General features: G+C 37.8%; 3 protein-coding genes across 9 annotated transcripts; 2 read left to right on the top strand and 1 right to left on the bottom strand.

Moving 5' to 3' along the window:
- Nucleotides 1-1586: 1586 nt before the first annotated feature.
- Nucleotides 1587-22641, bottom strand: LOC145731619 (inositol polyphosphate-4-phosphatase type I A). 7 transcript variants are annotated; one of them, XM_081983479.1, is made up of 14 exons: nucleotides 22441-22641; nucleotides 22068-22235; nucleotides 21516-21590; nucleotides 19190-19363; nucleotides 18917-19117; nucleotides 18698-18852; nucleotides 18326-18646; nucleotides 13790-13992; nucleotides 13603-13738; nucleotides 13016-13556; nucleotides 12243-12967; nucleotides 5286-5973; nucleotides 2243-2378; nucleotides 1587-2182 (listed from the first exon to the last, which is right to left on the bottom strand). In XM_081983479.1, exons 2-14 carry the CDS (start codon nucleotides 22213-22215, stop codon nucleotides 2050-2052), a joined length of 3636 nt encoding a protein of 1211 aa, XP_081839605.1. In that variant the 5' UTR covers nucleotides 22216-22235; nucleotides 22441-22641; the 3' UTR covers nucleotides 1587-2049. The 7 variants fall into 7 exon arrangements, with proteins under 7 accessions (XP_081839605.1, XP_081839606.1, XP_081839607.1 ...); XM_081983480.1 differs by having other exon boundaries at nucleotides 13606-13738; XM_081983481.1 differs by having other exon boundaries at nucleotides 22098-22235.
- On the top strand, nucleotides 8601-9442 carry LOC145731624 (uncharacterized). The gene is made up of 2 exons (XM_081983490.1): nucleotides 8601-9048; nucleotides 9107-9442. Exons 1-2 carry the CDS (start codon nucleotides 8709-8711, stop codon nucleotides 9424-9426), a joined length of 660 nt encoding a protein of 219 aa, XP_081839616.1. The 5' UTR covers nucleotides 8601-8708; the 3' UTR covers nucleotides 9427-9442.
- Nucleotides 15307-15985, top strand: LOC145731622 (uncharacterized). Its single transcript, XM_081983489.1, has 2 exons — nucleotides 15307-15465; nucleotides 15572-15985. Exons 1-2 carry the CDS (start codon nucleotides 15412-15414, stop codon nucleotides 15977-15979), a joined length of 462 nt encoding a protein of 153 aa, XP_081839615.1. The 5' UTR covers nucleotides 15307-15411; the 3' UTR covers nucleotides 15980-15985.
- Nucleotides 22642-22826: the final 185 nt, after the last annotated feature.

The following is a 22826-nucleotide window of genomic DNA, read 5'->3' as shown; positions in this document are numbered from 1 at the left end:
AATTCTAAATGTAGGATCGGAGAATATACCAGAAGTAAACAGGAGCGAACTAAGAAAGGCCCTTAAACAGATGAAAAACAAAAAAGCACCGGGAGAAGACCGTATCACCGCCGAAATGCTGAAGATGGGAGGAATAACGCTTGAACATGCCCTTTGTGTCCTTCTAAACAAATGTATTAGCGAAGAGAAAATACCAAAACCTTGGCAAAACGCTGAAGTTATTTTAATCTTCAAAAAGGGCGACAATACCAATATTGCAAACTACCGACCAATCAGCCTTCTTTCACACCTGTACAAGCTCCTCACAAAAATTCTGACCAACCGACTGACAAATAAGCTCGATTTTTACCAGCCAGTCGAGCAAGCAGGATTCAGAAAAGAATATGGTACAAATGATCACCTACAAACCGTCCGCACTCTAATAGAGAAATGCACCGAGTACAACGTACCCCTACATCTGGCGTTCGTCGACTACGAAAAGGCCTTTGACTCGGTTGAGACCTGGGCGGTTCTGAACGCAATGAACGAGGCAAGAATAGACACAAGATACTCCAATCTTATAAAACACATCTACGAAAATGCTACATTGCAAGTAGCCATTGACGAAGATACATCAACGGATAAGATTAAAATAGAAAAAGGAGTCCGCCAAGGGGATACCATATCCCCTAAACTATTCACATTGGCATTGGAAAGCGCCTTTAAAAACTTGGCCTGGGAAAACAAAGGTATCAATGTAGATGGAACCCGACTGAATCATCTACGTTTTGCTGACGATATTGTTGTCATCAGTAACGACATCAATCAGCTGAAAGATATGTTGGAGGAACTGCAGGAAACATCAAAACAAATCGGGCTCAAGATGAATTTAAACAAAACCAAAATAATGACCAGCGAAGAGACGGCAATAACCATAGAAGGCTGCACTCTAGAACACGTTGAGGAATACATATACCTGGGCCACGCTATCAGACTGGGAAAACAAAACCAAACAAACGAAATATCCCGGAGAACAAGACTCAGCTGGGCAGCATTCGGTAGGCTAGGCTACATTCTAAAATCCCAAAGTATCCCAATCAACCTTAAGCGGAAAGTCTATGAGGCCTGCATTTTACCCGTCACAACATACGGACTGGAGACTATGACACTTACAGAGAGAAGTGCAGAGAGGCTCAGAACAACTCAAAGAGCCATGGAGCGCGCCATGCTGGGAATCAGCCTCAGAGATCGAATAAGAAACGAAGAGATCCGAAAAAGAACAAGGGTAACCGATGTTATGAGAAGAGCAGCCGAACTAAAGTGGCGATGGGCGGGTCATGTTGCAAGGCAGGATCCATCTAGATGAACTAATAAAATAATGCAGTGGCGCCCAAGAGCCACAAAAAGAAATGCAGGGAGACCCCCAAAGCGATGGCGGGATGACATCCAGAAGATAGCAGGAAGAAACTGGTTTCAAACTGCCCTGGATAGACGGACATGGAAATCATTGGAAGAGGCCTACATTCAGGAGTGGATGGACATAGGCTAAAGAAGAAGAAGATCAAAACGAATAAATACAGAGTGTCTTGAATAAAAATCTCCGTTAGTTCAGTTGAAATCATATAATTTCGACATTGTTAGAGTGTTAGAACTTATCAGGTAGATTGTCTACTTACAAATTTGTTACAGGGCGGTAAAACGTACAATTTTATAAACAACAAATCAGACAAATGTATAGGAAACATTTAATGGCAAAAAACCAATTAATGTAGAGTATACATGTATTAAATATACTAATATAGTCATATACTGAGTGTCCCATATGTTAAAGTAAGGTATTTTACAATCTATATTAGTTTTACGATTATTCTGATGCGATCAATAAAAGGGCAAATGTTACAGCTGTTTTGAATGCAAACTATATATTTATGGGACACCGCGTATATTAATCGAACAATTGACTTGTGACTTTGACAGTCCTAAGGGCTCTAAAAAACGAGTAATCAACGACGTTACGAAAAATAAATAATAGAATATATTGGCACCTGGAGAAGAAAAAATCACAATAATCTAACTTTGAGCGGAACCAAATGTGCCCGGGGGCGGTTTGTAATACTTTGGAAAAGCCAACAGTTGCACGGAATTGAAGGCGTACTTTCTCGTGCCGATGTTTTTCATCGTGTTTTCTCTACGACAGCCCTCGCTAATTAAGGAAATTCGATTAGATTCAGTTGCTGTAATGTGATTGAAAACAAATTCAAACCTTCTCATGCAGTCCAAAGCCTTTTGGAACTCGTGCTCGGCTAAATGGTACTCCTCCACTAGGATTCTACATTGTTCCAGGGTAACGGACATACCTGTCCTGTCTTTGGCACTTTTACAACTAGTGAATCTAAGTCCTAAAGAGTAAAACAATCAGTATTATTATTTCCATTTGGCAACAGTTTGTTAAGCTCGGTTCTCATATATCCGGAATTATAACGCAGCTCGGGATGCGGAACGTGCGGAATGAATGCTTTTTACGCACGGAAGTGTTAATACAAGTGGGTTTTACAGGCGATTTTGTCCTTGACTGTCCTTTCAAACTGTGTTTCTAGCAGTTCAAATTTTGACACTGTTTTTCTAACTGACTATACTCGATTTTTTAGTGTTTTTTTAGACTATTGGATAGGAAATTTAATAAGGAATCCAAAAATGTGCTTAAAACTGTCATTTTCACACTACAAGTGTGTTTTACAGGCGATTTTGTCCTTGACTGTACTTTCAAACTATGTTTCTGTTAGTTCAAATTTTGACACTGTTTTTCTCTCTGACTGTACTCAATTTGGTCGTGTTTTTTTAGGCTATTGGATAGGAAATTTAATAAGGATTCCAAAAATGTGCTTAAAACTGTCATTTTCACACTACAAGTGGGTTTTACAGGCGATTTTGTCCTTGACTGTCCTTTCAAACTATGTTTCTGTTAGTTCAAATATTGACACTTTTTTTCTTTCTGACTGTACTCAATTTGGTAGTGTTTTTTAGATTAGTGGATAGGAAATTTAATGAGGATTCCAAAAATGTGCTTAACTGGCATTTTCTCACTCCAAGTGAGTTTAACTGACGATTTTGTCGCTGACTGTGTTTTCAAACTTTGGCAGCACTTTTCTCCCTGACTGTACCGAATTTAGTGATATTTTTTTAGGCTATTGGATAGGAAATTTAATAAGGATTCCAAAAATGTGCTTAAAACTGTCATTTTCTCACTCCAAGTGAGTTTAACAGACGATTTTGTCCTTGACTGTCCTTTCAAACTGTGTTTCTGTTAGTTCAAACTTTGACACTGTTTTTCTCTCTGACTGTACTCAATTTGGTAGTGTTTTTTTAGGTTAGTAGATAGGAAACTTAATGAGGATTCCAAAAATGAGCTTAAAACTGTCATTTTCTCACTCCAAGTGAGTTTAACAGACGATTTTGTCTGCTGATTGTGTTTTCAAACTTTGGCAGCACTTTTCTCCCTAACTGTACCGAATTTAGTGATATTTTTTTAGGCTATTGGATAGGAAATTTAATAAGGATTCCAAAAATGTGCTTAAAACTGTCATTTTCACACTACAAGTGGGTTTTACAGGCGATTTTGTCCTTGACTGTCCTTTCAAACTATGTTTCTGTTAGTTCAAATTTTGACACTTTTTTTCTCTCTGACTGTACTCAATTTGGTAGTGTTTTTTAGGTTAGTGGATAGGAAATTTAATGAGGATTCCAAAAATGTGCTTAACTGGCATTTTCTCATTCCAAGTGGGTTTTACAGGCGATTTTGTCCTTGACTGTTCTATCAAACTGTGTTTCTAACAATTCAAAATTTGACACCATTTTTCACCATGACTGTACCGATATGTTTTTTGTTTTTTTTTGGCTATTGAATAAGAAATTTAATGAGGATTCTAAAAATGTACTTAAATCAAACATTTTCTCACTAGAAGTGGGTTTTACCAGCGATTTTGTCCCTGACTGTCCTTCCGAACTGTGTTTCTTTTAGTTCAAAATTTGTCACTGCTTTTCTCCCAGACTGTACCACATTTTATACGGTTTTTCCAAGTAACTGAATAGGAAATTTAATGAGGATTCCAAAAATGTGCTTAACTGGCATTTTCTCATTCCAAGTGGGTTTTACAGGCGATTTTGTCCTTGACTGTTCTATCAAACTGTGTTTCTAACAATTCAAAATTTGACACCATTTTTCACCATGACTGTACCGATATGTTTTTTGTTTTTTTTTGGCTATTGAATAAGAAATTTAATGAGGATTCTAAAAATGTACTTAAATCAAACATTTTCTCACTAGAAGTGGGTTTTACCAGCGATTTTGTCCCTGACTGTCCTTCCGAACTGTGTTTCTTTTAGTTCAAAATTTGTCACTGCTTTTCTCCCAGACTGTACCACATTTTATACGGTTTTTCCAAGTAACTGAATAGGAAATTTAACGAGGATTCCAAAAATGTGCTTAAAACTGTCATTTTCTCACTCCAAGTGGGTTTACAGGCGATTTTGTCCTTGACTGTCCTTTCAAACTGTGTTTCTGGCAGTTCAAACTTTGACACTGTTTTTCTAACTGACTATACTCAATTTTTTAGTGTTTTTTTAGGTTAGTAGATAGAAAACTTAATGAGGATTCCAAAAATGTGGATAAAACTGTAATTTTCTCACTCCAAGTGAGTTTAACAGACGATTTTGTCGCTGACTGTCTTTTCAAACTGTGTTTCTGCCAGTTCAAACTTTGGCAGCACTTTTCTCCCTGACTGTACCGAATTTTGTGATTTTTTTTAGGTTATTGGATAAGAAATTTAATGAGGATTCCAAAAAATGTGCTTAAAACTGTTATTTTCTCACTCCAAGTGAGTTTAACAGACGATTTTGTCGCTGACTGTCTTTTCAAACTGTGTTTCTGGCAGTTCAAACTTTGACAGCGCTTTTCTCTCTGACTGCACCGAATACCTATTGTTTTCATTCGATTGGCAATCTGAAGCCAAGCCTTCTTCAAGGCATTATTGTCCTTGTGTTGAGGGTGCTTAGAATCCCACAAAACTTTGGACAAAATCAATTAGCGTAGTGTTAAAATCGTGTTCGTTCATCTCCACGGACATATTTGCTTTGCTGTTTCTGTTTTGATTTCTGTCCCTGTCATGATTACGACGTTTACGCGCGGAAAATATCAAAATACGCAATCCGGTCCGGATAGACGGACAGAACGATTTTCCGCTGTCCGCATTCCGCGAATGTTCCGGATTCATGTGAACCAAGCTTAACCAACTATTTCTCGAACTTACCTTTCATACTACGGCAAATGTGTGCGGACAATCTCAACACCTCGACATTCTTTCCTTTGCCACTGTGCACCTCACTGCGCAGTTGCTCCATCAGTTCCACCAACGGCCTCGCACTTGACGCACTCTCGGTTTGTCTCATGGGATTGATTTTCCGGTAACGCAAAAAGTACTCGTACAATCGATCAAAGTTGTCGATATTTGCGCGTTCTTGTGGTTTGGTGGCGCCAATACTCTCCGCAATCGATGCCATTTCGTTGATGCCGACATTGAAAAATACGGGCGTGACATGGAAGCTGCAGGTCTGTCGAGTAGGTACCAAACTGTACCAACTGTCGGGCACTGGCAGTACGACCGTGAGGCTGTTTCGCGTGCCAGACACTTTGGGGGTGGGCACTGGCTCGACCGCCGGACTGGGACTGCGCCCCAACACAAACAGCACGGTGCGCAAATCTTCCACTGCCACAGACATGTCGCCCCACATGTCAATTTCGTTGCCATAGTAACTGAGCAGGCCCTCAAAATGTGCCAAGGGCCCGAGTTGATTCAGAGTGGTGACGTAGGCAGGGTCTGGTTTATGACACCATAAACGAGTCATCAGACCAGTCACTAAAGCGGTTAGGGCCTGGGAAAAACACACGTCGCGACGGTAGCGCACGTTGCATACTCTTTGAGCAGCTTTTGGGTCTTCCTGAAGGCCGGTAAAAAAAATTTGTAGAAAGGGTTATAGTTGGATTTTTACCTTTTGAGAATGACGTCATCTTTTTGCATCTTTGTTTCTCGCATGTCAAACATATGAAATAATACTATATTATAAACCTAGGGACTAAAGTGGTTCTTTTAATCCCGCGGCGAAAGGTTTGTAGCCCGACCGTAGGGAGGTTTATATACTATTTTATGCACTTTAGAATGCGAGAAACTAAAAATAAAAAAAATTACAAAACTAACAGTGGTTACAACGGTACTCTCGTATTACTGATAGTTGTTATTGATTGTTGTTGGCATGGTGGATTCACTTAAAATTTATTGTGCCCTGGAAGTGTTGCTATGGCACAAAACAAATGTCAATCAGTTGTTATCAAACGGTGAGTCCAGAAAAATCGTATTTTTTGAAAATGAACATTGAAGAGGCCGCCCAAGAGGCCATCGCTAGCCTTCTTTCAGAAAAATCTCGCGAGGCTTACAAAAAACAGTTTCTTGTTTACCAAAAATGGTGCGTTGAACAGAATGCAGAGAATTTTACGGATGAAAAGGTGCTCCTGGCTTACTTCTTGCCAGGGTTGGGTGAAAATTGTTTTTTTCTAAAAAAACAAAAAACTTGTTTTTTAACCAAAAAAACATGTTAAATGTTAAATAATGTACGTAAAAGTTTTCATAGTTTTTAGCTTGGGAACGTGGGCACTACCTTACTAGTACTACTAGTAATGCTGAAGATTAGCTTTTATGTTTTTTTTTCAGGTCTTGACTTTTAACTTTTATAACTTATTACCCATGTGACATGTTAAGTCCAGATTTTTTTACAGTTTACACTTTACAGGTGTTATACCTCTGTTCCTATGTAGTTAACTATATTTTCAATAAAGTTTTGTAGAGCTGGTAGCTGCCTAGTGCATAAATATTCCTTTTAAAAAAGTAGCATTAAAATGTATGTTTCAAATTGATTTTTTTTTTAGTTTTGGTTCTTTCATACTGAAAAAAATTAAAAAAAAAACAAGAAAAACTCTAATTTAAAAATTACAATACAGCAGACCACAGGCTCAAAGAATTGAAAACACTAAATAAATTAAATATAGGCACATAATAATCAGCTTTTAATTAGTTGAAAAAAAAAACAGTGTTTTAAACATAAGTTTTAAAACACTGATTTAAACACCACCTGTTTTATTTGCAGTGTTTTAAACGTGTTTTAAACAACTGTGTTAAAACAGTTGTTTTAAAACAACCCAACCCTTCCTGCAGAAGTCTAAGAAGCTCCTTGGCATCTTCTCTATGGAGCCAATATTCCATAATCAAAGCCACGATAATATCTGAAGCAAACGTCGACATCAGCAAATACAGTAAACTCCAGGCATTTCTAAAGAGACAGAATGACTATTATAAGCCGAAGAAGTTGGATTTCGACCATATAAGAGATTTTCTTCAAAATGCTCCAGATGAACAATATCTAGCCCAAAAGGTTAAAGATTATTTTCTTTACTTTGAATATTTTCCTGATAGTACTACTAAAAATAACACCATTGATTATTGTTGTCTACAAAACTACAAAATGTACTGACAGGAGACAATTTTGTTGCAGGTGGTGCTGATTATGGGAGTCATGCCGTTGCAGTCTGCCAGCTAGACTGCAACGATGTCTCGGATCATAAAAGCTTTTTTCTGGTAAATCTACGGGGTACAAAATCAGGAAAGGATCGCTTGTTTGTGATAAAAACGTCTGGCGAAAACTCTACGAATGTAGTGGAATTAGTGAGAAAGTATAGTCTAAGACCACCTACAAAGTCTTACAAAAATGGGAAGCCCATAGGAAAAAAAACATTTGGACAGCTACCAAGGAGAATTGCTGGCTACTTGAGACTACCAAACGCAAACCTATATACTGGGCATTGTTTTCGCAGATCATCAGCTTCTTTACTTGCCGACTCTGGATCAACCATAGATGTGTTGAAAAAACATGGTGGCTGGAAAAGCAGTTCTGTTGCTGAAGGTTATGTTGAAAATTCATTGTATCAAAAGAAGAATGTTGCCGATCAAATATTCTCCGATGTTGATATGGCATCAGCATCAACCATAGAAAGATCAATTTCAGAAAATGAGACAACGGCAACGGCGACTGCTACGTATGTGCAGAATATGTTTACTACTAAAAATGTTGCTTCCAATTGTCCACCCTTCGTTAGCCTTGCAAACTGCACCAAAGTCAATATAAATGTAAATATATATAATAATAAGAACTAGATTTAAGTTATGTTTATGTTAATTATCCTTTTTCGTCCTTACACTTTAACAAATAAATAAAATTTCAATAAAATCATTGTTTAATTTGGAAGAATTTACTTTAAATCCGCCAGGGATAAAGTCTCTTTTATCCCTCAAATGAGGGATTAAAAGTGCACTTGTAATCCCTAAAGTGCATAAAAGTATAAAAATGCTGTGCTACAGCATTGAGCAAGCCCAAATGCTCTCTAATTGTGCTGCTTTTTTTGGAGTACGAAAAGAAACAGTTTCCAGATGTCATCCCAATTGATTATTCCAATGTGTATGATAGAACAACACAGGCTTCAAAAGTGAGTACTGCTACCCTATGCCGAATGAAAAAGGCTGGAATTCCAGCTGACGACTCCTATTTCACCAACATTTCTATGAAAATGTCGGTCAGTAAACACAAAATAACCGCTTTTATGAAAAACAAGAGATCAAATTTATTCAATGTATGCTAAAAAAGCATATGTAACAATGGCAAATTTGCGAAAACATTTAATTGACCAAATTGGAGAGCATTTTAACGCTTCCATTTCTGCTTTGCGAAGATGGTGTAAAAGCATCGGTTTTAAATGGAAAAGGACAAGTAACCGCCAATATTTGATGGAACTTCCAGACATCCAAATGAAGCGAATGAAATTTTTGAGGGAGTATACAAAAAACCAGGAAGCGTCGAATGGATTAACACCTGTTTTTTTGGATGAAACGTGGATTTATAGCAAAGGTTCCTTTCGAAGTAGTTGGCAAGATGACACGATGTTTACAAGTTCTACTAAACGTACTCAAGGTAATTTATTGAAGAGTCCACATGAATACAATGACGATGACTTCTGCTACTATTTCAGGTGATCGTTATATAGTACTTCACGCAGGAAATGAAAATGGCTTCATTAATAATGCGAGTTTGGTTTTTAAAAGCGGTTCGAAAAAAAGCGACTATCATGACAACATGAATCGAAAAAATTTGGAAAATTGGTTTAAAAATCAACTTATCCCAAATTTATCGGAAAAATCACTTATAATAATGGACAATGCGAGTTACCATTCTGGACTTTTAGAAGAAATTCCCCAGAAATCTTGGACAAAACAAAAATTAATTACCTGGTTAAGGAAACAAAATTACGATTTTGAAGAAAAAGCGATGAAAGATGAAATTTGGACTTAGTTTGTTCAAAATTGATTCCACAAAAAAAATATTACCTGGTTGAATATGTAAAATGTTTTGGTCACAAAATTTTAAGATTACCACCATATCATTGCCAATACAATCCTATAGAGATGGTCTGGTCCGAGTGCAAGAGAAAATATGATGAACATGATAAGTTTACAAGAGACAGCAGTAGAAGTATTGATAATTTGGGAAAGGGTTTTAAGAGAAATGCCAGCAGAACATTGGAAAAACTACATTCAACATGTCAACAAGCTCAAACCATACTTGGAACACCATAAAATACTGTGATGTTTCAGACATTGAACCACTCATTATTACTGAAGCCAATAGCCTGTGATGCTCTATCGTACACATTCGAGTACTCAATCGGGATGCCATCTTGATATTGTTTCTTTTTGTTCTCGAAAAAAAAACACATTTAGAATTAGTACTTGTTTGTAAATTGTATGGTTTAGCTTGTAATTTTACTACGATAGCACGTTAAATTTTGCCGTTATGTATTAAATATATGTATGCATATAGTAAATTTCTTTGTATGTATTTCTTTTTATTATTTTTCGTTAAGTTGTATTATTGGTATGTCAAATTACTATTTTCGCTTTATTGTGCAAAGCACAATAACACAGCACAAAATCAATGAACATTAATAATATATTATGTTATTAGGAGTAGAAGAGATCTTTAAGTGAGTGCAAGCACACCTATTCACTGAATGAATGATGATTAAACTGAAACTCTCATGATCATGTGATTTTCAAGGCACTTGATCATCAGTCACTTAACCGAACGCACTAATTTTTCAAAGCATTTGTAGGTTAAACGAAAGAATGGTTAAAACACTAAAAGACCTACTTCAGGAATCTAGACAAGAATATTTAACTGAGTTTCCAAGGCACTTCAATGTACCAGGAGAGGAAGTTGAGGTATCTGAGGAAACAGTGAGAAAAGCTGTTATGAACCTTAAACCAAGTAAATCTAGCGGTCCAGAAGGAATATATTCCGAAATGTTAAAATATGGAACTCGAAAGCTCTTTAGAAATTTAACAGTTATTATTAATAAATGCTTGAACGGACATTCCGTCCCTAAGGAATGGAAAATGGCTCTCATCTCCTCCATTCACAAAAAAAAGGAAATAAACTGGACTGCAATAACTATCGGGGCATCTTCGGTTACAAGCACATTGAGCAGACTATATGGTAGAATTTTACGTGATCTCATTGAAGAGGATTATAAAGGAGAAGAAGAGGAAGAACAATGCGGTTTCAGAGCAGGAAGATCATGTACAGACAACGTGTTTACTCTAAAACAAGTTATAGAGAAGAGAAGTGCTAGAAACTTGCAAACGCACCTAGCATTTGTTGACCTGCAAAAAGCCTACAATACAGTCCCAGTATCAAAACTATGGAGGGTCTTAGAGCAATCCAACATTAATCACACCTACGTAACAGCCCTTAAAGAACTATATAGGGAATCAAAATCAAGAATTAGGGTAGGCAAATGTGTCACTGAAGAGCTTATGGTCATAGTAGCCAATGATAAAGAGGATGTGCAGTACATGATGCGAAAGCTAATAGAGGAATACAGAGAATGGGGCTTAACAGTCAACATAGCCAAGACAAAGTATGTATGTGTGGGAACTCAGGACGGAAATTTGGAACTGGACAATGGCCAAGAAATCCTTCAGTGTCAGGAATATGAATATCTGGGCATTACTTTCGACAACACAGGAACAGATGTAAAAGAAATCGGAAAGCGAATAGTCAAAGCCAAAAAAGTAATCGGAGCTCTGAATGGAATCCTATGGAGCAAAGAAATAACCAAGAAGCGGAAATTTAATATCTATGAGGCAATGGTAAAAAGCACCCTCCTTTATGGATCAGAAACCTGGAGAATTTCAGATAGACACAAGAAAAGAGTTGAGGCAGTTGAAATGGATGCAATTAGGAGATCGACATCATAAAACAACGGATGGGAATAGAAGACGCAATAACACAGGATATAGAAAACAAGCAACTTACGTGGTACGGACACGTGGAAAGAATATCAAATACCCGATGGCCTAAAAGAGTACTTCATTGGCAACCAACAGGCAGAAGAAAACGAGGAAGGCCAAAACAGGAGTGGCAGAAAACCATGCATAAATGCATGAGTGAGAGAAATCTAACACCTGAAGAGTGTGAAGACCGAAGAGGCTGGAAATTAGGTGTCGGATAACGTCGAAAGACGTTCTAAACCGGCCTATATACAGGGTGTCCCGCGAGGTAAGGGACGAAATTTCACTACGTGTTCTTTAGGTAAATTCGAGTCGAAAATGTTCTATGAACATGGATCCGCAAATGCTTCCTTACCAAGATACGATTTTTTTAAGTTTAATAGTTTTATTGTGTTGAAAAGTACAATAACCTCACAAAAATATTTTTTTACAAAAAAAATTAATGCCTCTTGGAAAATAACTGTTTATAATAATTGTTTAAAGTGTCCATTTTCCCATTGTAAGCATAGTCTAGCCCTTTTAATGATGTGGATGAGAGCCATTGTAGTTTTCGGCACAAAATCACTATTAAATTTAAAAAAGCATATCTCGGTAAGGAAGCATTTGCGGACCCATGTTCATATTCGGATTCGAATTCACCTAAAGAACACGTAGTGAAGTTTTGTCCCTTACCTGGCGGGACACCCTGTATATATATATTTGTAGGTTAAAATTTGTGATCTAATTCCAGACATGCGTGTTTTTTCACCTGCTTGACGTCATTCTCAAAGGGTAAAATTTTGACTATATAACAATACCAAAACTGAAATAATTTACCTGTACTCTAAACACGGAATGAGTCAACCGTGCCGTTTTCAGTAAACCATCCATGGCTTGCCGCAATTTACGCATGCTTGGCCTCAATTCTGCGGCCCAATCGCTGATTTTGGCCAAATCCAAACCGTCCGTGAACTTGTTGCCGTTTCGTACCAAACTGGACGTCACCACCATCGTTCGTTTGCCAGCCGGCTGTTGCTTCAATCGAACTGCCGGACTACCGCACCGACCACACAAAAACTTCACTTTGCTCACCAAACACATCACGCTCGCTTCAATATTCAATTGGGTGATGTCCCACGGCTCCGGCTCGTCCGTAGGCTTATAGTAGTTGGCCGAAGGCGAATTACACATGGCCGTCGTGTCCAGAAACAGTTTAGTGCTCGAGGAATCCTGTTCTCCGTTCGTGTTGGACAAACTATCCGGTTGTCCGCTGTCCAGCGAGGTATCCGCGTTAGAAGTGTCCTCCACATCAGGAAAAATCACAAAGTTACATTCGTCCGGAGTTTTCATGTCGGAGCATAAAGTTTTTAGACCATCGCTGGTGTTTAGAAGGTTGGTTTTCGGGGGATCTTCAGAGTTGGGAACCCGCCAGAGTTCTTCCATGGTTTTTTGCACACAAGGAGTGGCAAAGTCTTCTAGTTCAGGACTTTTCAAGTCTAAGGAAGTCAGTTGTTGGGTTATCCTCTTAAAAGGGGACAGTAGTAAGCTAGGACGTCCGTTTACTGAAAACCACTCACTAAGTAACTAAAATCATTCATTTAAATACTTACCATTATCCAAACTAAAGTCCTCACTCAATCCTGAATCATCCGCTTGTACGAGTTTGTGTTCTTCAATAAAACTCAACGCTTCTTCCACTAGTCCAGGATCCCACAAGCTCAACAATATCCTAGTTTTGCTGATCATATCCTCACATACTGGCAACATCCCCTCCGTTTGCTTGTCCTTGGCTAATCGCATCAAGGTCTTCATGGCCTCCACCACCTCCTTTCGCAATTGCTTAATGGCTTGTATGGCATCGTTTGCCATGGATATCTTCGTGGCTATCTGATAGTTGGAGTTGGCTTTGAGTGGGGACTCTTTCAGCTGCTGCACCAGCCTTATGAGACCTCCATTTTTAGACCGGTGGCTGTGCGCCGTAAAAGCACCCACAGTCACCCAATCGTAGAAGCCTGATTTGTTCAGAGTGTCATTATGCACCCACATGCGTTGCAAGTGCATGTTGATCGGAACGAATTCCAGGCTCCGGTCGGTTTTACGGGAGCTTTTTTTGAAGTACGGTCCTTTGTGTGCCTGCAAATTCTCCCTGGCCTACAAGTTATTTGGTTAGTTAAAGAAGTATAACATTTTTAACAACTACTTGAGAGTATAGTCTCAGAAGATGTAAATGTCGGTCGAGGAGCTCGACTTGACGCGAATGCCACGGTTCGTGCAGCTCTCCCATTCCAGCCACTTCCTGGAGGAGTTCTTTCTCCTGCTGAATCCACACATCCCTGTTCACCCAATAATTGTAAAACAGCATAGAGGGACAGTTGAAAACTTACAGCATTTGATGAGGGAAATTAAAGCAAAGTTTGCTTTCGGCCATGTACTCGTGTACAGAAATGTCACCACCCAAGCCTGAGTGGAAGCGGTACGTTTGTAGGTGAGGTGAGGAGAAGAGTAGCTTCAGATCGGTTTGGCTGGGGAGGCGCATTTTTACTCCCAGTCGGGGCGGGAGTGACTGGGATCTTCTATGCGACCAAATCTGAACGACCACAATTTTAAAGAAACTTGTTTCACCGTAGTTATTTGGGTTACTTAAAAACATTTAAGAATTTTTTGGTGTATCCTTTTGTTTAATATTCAAAAACCCGCTTAATTGCTCTATTTTGGCTAGAGTTTAACGTCAATGGAGAGCCAATGGAATGACCTTTCTAAAAATGTCCCAACTTGGGTTGATAGTTTGGCCGCTAGAGAGCGTCAAAGTTGACTATTTTTTTAAGACTTTTTTCGTGCATTCTTTTGTTCAATCTTCAATAACTCGTTTTTTTGCACCATTTTTAGTAGTGTTTTATATGTCAATGAATAGCCAATGAAATGAGCTTTCTAACAGTCTCTTAATTTCAATGGATAAGTTAGACGATTTGGCCGCTAGAGGGTGTCAAAATTGACTAATTTTTTCATGGCTGTTGGTGCATTTTTTCGTTCATTCGTCAATAACTAGCTTATTTGCCACACTTTGTATAAATTTTTATATGTCAATGTATAGCCAATGAAATAAGCTTTCTATTGACGTATAAAAGTTGATGGTTAGGGGTACGGTTTTGTCGCTAGAGAACGTGAAAATTTTTAAAAGTAAAATTACAAAATTCATAATTTTTCATTGTCTTCCAAAGGAATTCATTAAAATTACCAAACTTTATGTTTAAATTTGAATGGTAGATGTAAAGAAAAAATTATTTTATGAATTTTTTTTATAATATAATTTAGACGTTCCTTATTCTATTAATAGTTTTCAAAATACCAATTTACCTCCAGTAATGCCTATTAATTCCTAAAGTCTGTACACCATAATGCCCCAGCGGTTTACCCCTCGAATAATATAGTCTTTAGCTTTCATTTAAGAAGACAGTTACAAGTGTAAATTTACTGCTGGTGTTTAAGATTAACCTTATTTTTTAATTGCTGCTTGACCTGTTTTAGTCAAATATTCAAAAAACTTTCGATTTTCACTAAAAGTCTAATTATTACTCCTGACTGGCGTTACCTGGTTTTATCTTAATTTTGACCCAACACGCGATTCCCCTTTTTACGTCTCACACCTGTTGCTTTTCAATATTTTTCGACCTGACCGCAAAGGTAAACGGTTATTTAGCTAGACGACGAGAATCCGTGTTTTCGCACTGAACAGACGTTATTCCGTTAAAAACTAAATTACAATAATTCATATTTTACAGGAAAAACTAAACGTGAGTCATTTGTTTCAAACTTTAAAAAGTTATTAGCAGTTAAGAATGGTTATTTTTACAGTTGCTCCGAAGCGTCGTTTTAATCGCATATTGTCAGAACAAAAACTCTTAAAAGTTTATTTTTTTAAGAGATTTTCTTCAATCGCAATCCATTTTCACTTAGCGGGTTTTAGTGTCAGAAATTGCTTCTTCGCGAGTGTACAATCACAGACAGGATGATGCTTAAATTTGGTGTAGTGTGGTTAATACTGTCTTTAGGGTGGTTTCCGGTAAGTTTTAGGGTGGTTAAAAAAGCGAGGTAACAATATCACATAATGGTATCACCCATAACCTTAGGCTTGATTCAAAATGACATTCAACTAATTATACTTTTAGACATTAGAAGCGAAACGCAAAAAACAATCGACCGGCATTTCCGCTTACGTGAACGACGTCGGCACTTTACTGGAATACACCCTGGACTACGTCACTGGTTTGCTACCAGAAGCGGATAAAACGACAAAAAAGAAAAAAACCAGCCAGAAACCCAATAAGAAAAAAAGGAAGAAACACACGTGGGGCTCTTATGTCAAATCAGCCACCGAGAATCTGAACGATCTCTACGACTCGGTCAGCAGCTCTTTGGGACTACTTCGACTGGGCAAATCCGAGAAGGACGAGGAACCAGAGGATGATATGGCCGAGGCCTTCTTCGCGGAACTGATTGCGGCCGAAGTGGTGGAAAAAATGACTTTAGGAATTGTTGATATTGTAAGCAGTAATTTTGATGATAATAAAAAGTAGCTGACAGAGTGTTTATAGTGGAAAACTAACTAAAAGGTCAGTCAAGTCAAAAAACAATACTTAACCAGCAATGTGCGAAAAACATGTTTTTCTACGAATGTTTGCAAATAAGCTACTTTGCATACGTAAAAGTGTGTGCAAAGTGGCACTTTCCCGCACACTATGCGGGAAAAATTTTTTCCCGCACACTTTTTAAAATGCTGATTATACCTTGCAACAGTGGTTTTATATAGACTATTATACATAAAATCTGCTTAGAATTTTGCGTAGAATTCAAAAATGTAATAATATTCAGGGGTTTCATATAAAAAACACGACTTTTTTCACATTATTCTTCCGTACAGTTTAGGTAAATAAACCACCTTGTCTCTGTCTTTGAAAATGAGGCTTGTTTCCTTAGAAACCAAAGCTCATTGTCAAACAACGCATTTATGTGCAATTTAAAGTCTACTGCCTGCTTTATACCACCCATTTAAGAATTAAATTAAATTTAAATTTCCACTAAAATTAATATTTAAACTAAGAAATCTTGTTTAGGTTTATACTACAAATTAATAATTAGAAAAATAAATGACTGTTTTGACTTACTGGACGTTCGACGTTGATGTTTGACGTTGACGTTTCTATTGTCATCGTCATTACGCGTGTTTTGTGGATAAAGAAAATTTTTATTAAAATAATTTAAAAAATTTGTTCTGAAACCACTTTTTCGGTAAAAAATCCAATTATGGAACTAGACGATTCAAGTCTAATAGACTACGTATCGCAATAGAAGACAGCAATTTACATCATGAGTGGTGACAAGTATGACAGTGATAGTTCCGAAAGTCAACGAATTTAAACGAATTAAGCCGAACTTTAATAAAGTTGGTTTAACTTTAATTTAAAATTAATTTTAGTTTAGTGTAAATTGAAAGTATAAATGGGCTCGCTTGTAAGTTCACTTTCAGCTTTGATAAATTAATTTTAGTTTAAATGAAAGTTTAGTTTAATTGTTAATTGAGAGGTATAAAGCAGGCATACAACAGTGTTTATTCTTACTTATTTAAGTTAAAAAAACTATTTTAATAATGGATATCACTGAAGATGAACTTCCGGAAGATGTTCTAAAAGCCGCCAACATGGCTAGTTTGCAATTGCTGCCTCTCAAATCGCGAGAAAAATACGAGAAACAGTACGAGTTGTTTACCCAATGGTGCGAACAAAAGGAGATAAAAACCTTAAAGGAAGAGGTACTTTTAGCGTATTTTGTTACTTTAAGCAAAGAATTCAAACCTAACACAATGTGGTCAAAGTATTCAATGCTCAAAAATGTAATAAAAATAAAAAGAGACATCGATATCGGTGAATTTTATAAGCTCACTGCATTTCTGAAAAAGCAGAATGTTGGTTTTAAACCTAAAAAGGCGAAAATTTTTACGTTTTATGAACTCCGCACCAGATGAAATTTACCTGTTAATTAAAGTTGCCACTATATTCGGACTTGCTGGTGCATGTCGAAGGGAAGAGCTAGCCAATTTAACCACTACAGATATTGAAGACAAAGGAAACCTCGTAATTGTTAAAATTAGGGATTCCAAAAATCATACAGCAAGAAACTTTATAATATCAGAAGAAGTTCATAACGGAACCTACCTGCAACTGTACAGAAGATACACCGGCCTACGTCCAAAAAAGTCAAACAATCGTTTTTTCCTAGTTTACAGAAAGGGTAAATGTTTTTCGCAAAGTGTTGGAGTAAACAGTTTTGGAAAAATGCCTTCTGAAATAGCTATTTTTTTGAAGTTGCCAAATCCAGAACTCTACACAGGGCACAGTTATCGTCGATCATCGGCAACGTTCCTGGCCGATTCTGGAGAAGGAATCACTGACATAAAACGCTTGGGGGGTTGGAAATCGACTACGGTAGCTGAAGAATACATTGATGAATCCACAAGTTATAAAAAAGGATTAAGTAACAAAATTCTGACCTTCAATCCTAAAGAAAGTGAAGCAGTTCCAAGTACCAGTATTTTACCTTCAGTTGCTCAATCTGCGATCAATTTAAAAAACGCGACCAACTGTACATTTAACATTAATGTTGTTAATAACAATAAATAGTTATAAGTTGTTGTTTTTAATATCAATAAAAATTAAAAACAAAATGTATAGATATTTCATTCGTAGAAAAAATATTGTTCCTAACACGTGTGCAAAGTAGTTTTCCCGCACTTGAAGCTTATCCTGCTAACTGCTTTCGCGTGTGGGAAAACATAACTTTGCACACTGAATAGGAAAACTACTATTTTTTTAAATAATGACAACATACACAATGACGTAACGATTATATACGTAATGATTGCTTACTTGTTGGGCGTGGCTAGCATTAACGCTAGGCACCCTAGCAGGAGTGTGTTCGTTCGAATTGCTTTTGTCTTCGGCCTCCAAAGCCCAAGCGGACACCGTAACGAAACCAGCCGTGGAATTCTGTCGGGACGTTAGCGGAATTCTCAGTCTAGTCGAGTCTTGTATGGCACTTAGTAGGACGCAGGCAGAACCCAAAGGGACGGCAGTATGGGACACGCGTTCCTGCACGTCAAACACCGTGAATCTCAGCCGGGAATCGCCGCAAAGTCCGTCCGACGCTCTGAAGCAGATCGTGCTCAGGAACTGGGGGTTGCTGCTTTTCTGTGTACGCAATTTTAGTTACTTTCAAGTAACCGGAGAAAGACCTAGTACCTCAATAATCTCGGTTCGTCCGTACTGCACCCAAGTCTTTTGGGCGGGCATGTACACGTCTACAACCAAAGTAGGGTTGGGCGGTCTTCCGTGGCCATCGCACAACAAATTGTCGCAGGCCAAGGCCATCTCGTACATTGGCACCTCCAGGATGTCTGCGTAATTTACCGACAAAAGCTTTTCACACTTAGTTTTTCCTAACAGGTGGCCGTTGCTCACCTAAAGTCTGTCCTTGTTGTAATCGCCAAGTTTGCAAGTCCACGTTTGGTTTGTGGTTGCGTCTCCGTTCGATGCACTGTCTCAAAGCGTTCAGTTCCGCTCTCACTCCCTCGTAACTGGCCGATCGGATGGCTTCCATCCAACTGGATCGTTCGTATTCGGTGGTCGAGGCTAAAGCCTGACACAAACCGCCGTCGAACACTGTACGAACCAAAACAATTACGAAATCAAAGTCGGTTCAAGGTTCGTACGTTCCCACGCGCTCATTCTCACCTAAATAGAAGGGGAAATGGCCGTCGTTGGTGAGCGGTGCCGAGGCCATGGGCGGATCGATCCGTACTTGGCACTGTTCCAGCACCACTACCCCCAACGGTTCCGACCACGGTTCTTTGGTTTTAAAGTAGAACAGCAGGTTACCACGTAGCCGGCACCAACGTTCCAGGTTAACTAAAATGAGGTAGTCACTCATTTTCCATCCAAAAATAATCCAAACAAGCTGATTTAATTATTGAGGCTTGACAGTCATGCAAATCTACCATTTAAAGCATCTGGTATTATTGTACTAAGTGATCAGGCCTGTCATTTTTATTCATTCAAACTTATCCTCAAAATCTAGTCTAGTTTCGTTTAAAAAATTAGTTGTTAACGCATTTTGATCAGCCAGTACAACAAATTCATTCAGCTAACTCACCTTAAAAACTGATTTTATTTACAGCAAACAACTTTATCATTTTTGTATACAGTGCGTTTTTTTTAACGCGCAACATAGGATTTTACGTGTTAAATTTTTAAGCCCATGTTAGACCATGTTATTTTAGAACTACAGCTCGAAAACTTGACGGGTGGCTGTTTCGTACCCTGAAGCTTAAGTAGGTTTACCAATTTGGTCAAAAAAGTGATTAAAAACTGGCAAAAAACCATCTTTGTTCAAAAATATTTTATCTTTCCATACTCCTTGTATGTATGGTAGATGCTTGTGGTTTTTGATACTGGCAGGACAGGTATATTTTGATTTGGCTCACAAAATGTCGATTTATACTATTAATGAGCGGCTAGAAATGGTTTCTAATTGTGTAAGGGGAATGAGTTTTCAAGAAGTTTCCGACAACTTTGCAGCCGCTTATCCAGAACGACCAATTATTAACAGGACAACGGTATTTCGGATGTACAAACAACAGGCTGTGTCGTCAATTCTCACGTACAGCGAAAAAGAAGCAGTTTTGTAGTCAATAAAGACTTTGTAAGGGACATTTGTCTAGAAATCACAGAGAACCCATCAGCTACTATTACGGATCTGGCTGAAAATAATAGAAAATCTCGAAGTAGTTGCTATAAAGCGCTCAAGAAAGAAAAGTACAAATCCTTTAAAATACGTAATATCCAAGAGCTGTTACCACATGATTATTTTGCTAGGATGGAGTTTTGTGAGTACTGGATGGATAAAATTAATATTTACCCAAATATTACAAGCCAAATACTTTTTACCGATGAAAGCTCTTTTGGTACTAATGGTACAGTCTACAAACAAAACATTAGAATATGGGCTAGAGATAACCCCTACGTAATCCAACAAACACATACTCAAATGCGTAAAAAAGTGAATGTTTGGGCGGGAATTCTAGGTTATAGAATTATCGGTCCAATTTTTATAGAAGGCTTGCTTACAGCGGAGAAGTATTCGGAACTTCTTCAAACTGAAGTGGGCCCGGTTCTTGAAGCATTAAACATTATCGGAGAAGTAATTTTTCAACATGATGGAGCTCCAGCCCACAGTGCCGCAGTTGGGACGGAATTCTTGAATGACACATTTCCGGGAAAGTGGATTGGGCGTTTTGGACCTTTTAAATGGCCAGCGCGAAGTCCAGATATCTCGCCATTAGATTACTTTGATTGGGGATTCTTGCAGGGAAAGTGTACGATAATTCAAGAGGAAGGCCTGCGGATGTGCAAGATCTGAAGGATCGCATTATTGAGGCGCCTCGAAGCATCGCTGCCCGACATCTTTTGAACGTCAAAAGGGCATTTTATGACCGTTTAATTCTTTTAATTTTTTTCTTTTAATTCTTTTGTACTTAATTTTCTTGATATAAAGATAATATTCGCATTTTGACCACCATGTTTTACTTACTATGCCAAATTTTACCTGCTACCTGTCCTGCCAGTATCAAAAACCACACACCACCTACCATACATACAAGGAGTATGGAAAGAAAATATTTTTGAAAGAAGATGGTTTTTGCCAGTTTCTAATCACTTTTTTGACCAAATTGGTAAACTACTTAAGCTTCAAGGAACGAAACATCCACTCGTCAAGTTTTACACCTGTAGTTCTAAAATAACATGGGCTTAAAAAATTAACACGTAAAATCCTATGTTGCGCGTTAAAAAAACGCACTGTACAATTACTACTGTTACCTAAGATTGTTATTAAGTTAAAGGTGGTTATTAAGGGTGAGAAATTAAAATATGGTGTTAGGGTGTATTAGATGTGTTAAAACCAAGCCCCCCATCACTGGACATTTTTACCTAACATATTAATCAACAAATTTGAACACATCCAGTGAGTTGAGGCCGTAAAACGGTCCGATTTTGACAATACCTTTAGTAATTCCCCCCACGCAACTCAAGTTTCGAAGCCTTTTTTCGCGTTTTTCCAATTTGCCCCTCTTGCCTCCTGTAAGAACATGATGAAAACAAAAAGTAGGGAGAGGAAATGTGAAATTCCTAGATTATTAAAAAATAAAATGATTTCAATTATTAGTGAGATTGGGTGTGTTTAAAATATTAGTAATGTAAAGGTTTTGATCACACTTTTTCTACAATGTAAATATGACATGCTTTCTGTTCAGTACGCCAGTATGTTCAAATAAACATTAACAAGAATGTTATAACAGAATGTGTGGTTTTCGGGATTATACACACAAAATATACAATGCAAATCTTTTGTTTGTCTAGTTTTTTTTCTCTAAACAAATAGGCTCTCAATAACAAAAAGTTGTTTACAAAACTAGTTTCAGCAATGATAAAAATGTTCAAGGAAAAATTTATTTAAATTTCATTCTTCACTTAATTATTATGAATTTCGGACTTTTTGCTATCAACTGCCTAGAACAAACAACACTGACAACACAAAAACATTGACTACACTTACCTCCAGTGCATGCACATACAATGGACTTACTTTCAGACTTGCGAAAGAACCCCTCCTGTCTTTCTCTAATGTACAGGATTCCCTCCTTTTCAAATTTGGTTGAGGGCTGCATGGCCAGAGTGACCAGCTCCTGTTTGTTGAATCTCATTGTCTGTGTTTTTCCTAAAACTGCCAAAAAGTACATGTTTCTAGTGCACCAGAAATGGTGGTTCTACTGTAATTATGCAGTCAAAAAAGGCACAGGCTATTGTTATAAAGTACAGTTACATAATTGGTTGATGAAAACTATGCAAATGAGTTGTCACTATTAAAACCCCGCTAGGTTCTTCCACCTTTTTTTAGTAGAGTGCATACCACTTTGGACAGGACTCACCTCAGGGGTCATGTAGGCGTGCTGATTGACAGTTTGCTGGAATTTTCCATTTCACTTATACGGGCACTGGGTAAGGAAACTTAAAATTTAAGTGTCCCCTTACATTTTGATCAGGAACAATAAATATTAAACAAAATAATGTGAACTTTAAGAAATTTCCAAGAATACACAGGCGGTGAAACGTCAACAAATGACCTCAATTTTTTGTTTTGACAGTTGACGTTTTGTACTGATTTTTGTACAGTGTTGCCTAATTGCATATCCAACGTGTTATTAGCATTGCATATTCTGATAACTATTTAGATTAAATGCCTGAAAATGCTAATTAATTGAAGTCACTAGAGTACGTATCTATGACCCCCTATACTTCGTAGGCTTAATCAAGG

Source organism: Ips typographus, linkage group LG7 (assembly GCF_016097725.1).
Source record: "Ips typographus isolate SLU linkage group LG7, UJ_Ityp_2.0, whole genome shotgun sequence".
NCBI classification, from domain to species: Eukaryota; Metazoa; Arthropoda; class Insecta; order Coleoptera; family Curculionidae; genus Ips; species Ips typographus.
Note: the sequence above shows the minus strand (reverse complement) of the source record. Positions and strands in the feature narration are given on the sequence as shown.

Excerpts from the sequence above, each read along its gene's own strand:
- LOC145731624 (XM_081983490.1), top strand. The coding sequence starts at position 8,709 with ATGTATGCTAAAAAAGCATATGTAACAATGGCAAATTTGCGAAAACAT. Across the intron at positions 9,049-9,106 it reads TTCTACTAAACGTACTCAAG|GTGATCGTTATATAGTACTT; the intron begins GTAATTTATTGA and ends CTACTATTTCAG.
- LOC145731622 (XM_081983489.1), top strand. The coding sequence starts at position 15,412 with ATGATGCTTAAATTTGGTGTAGTGTGGTTAATACTGTCTTTAGGGTGG. Across the intron at positions 15,466-15,571 it reads TGTCTTTAGGGTGGTTTCCG|ACATTAGAAGCGAAACGCAA; the intron begins GTAAGTTTTAGG and ends TTATACTTTTAG.
- LOC145731619 (XM_081983479.1), bottom strand. The coding sequence starts at position 22,215 with ATGAGATTCAACAAACAGGAGCTGGTCACTCTGGCCATGCAGCCCTCA. Across the intron at positions 13,557-13,602 it reads TGAGACTATACTCTCAAGTA|GCCAGGGAGAATTTGCAGGC; the intron begins GTTGTTAAAAAT and ends AATAACTTGTAG. Across the intron at positions 2,379-5,285 it reads CATTTGCCGTAGTATGAAAG|GACTTAGATTCACTAGTTGT; the intron begins GTAAGTTCGAGA and ends TTTACTCTTTAG.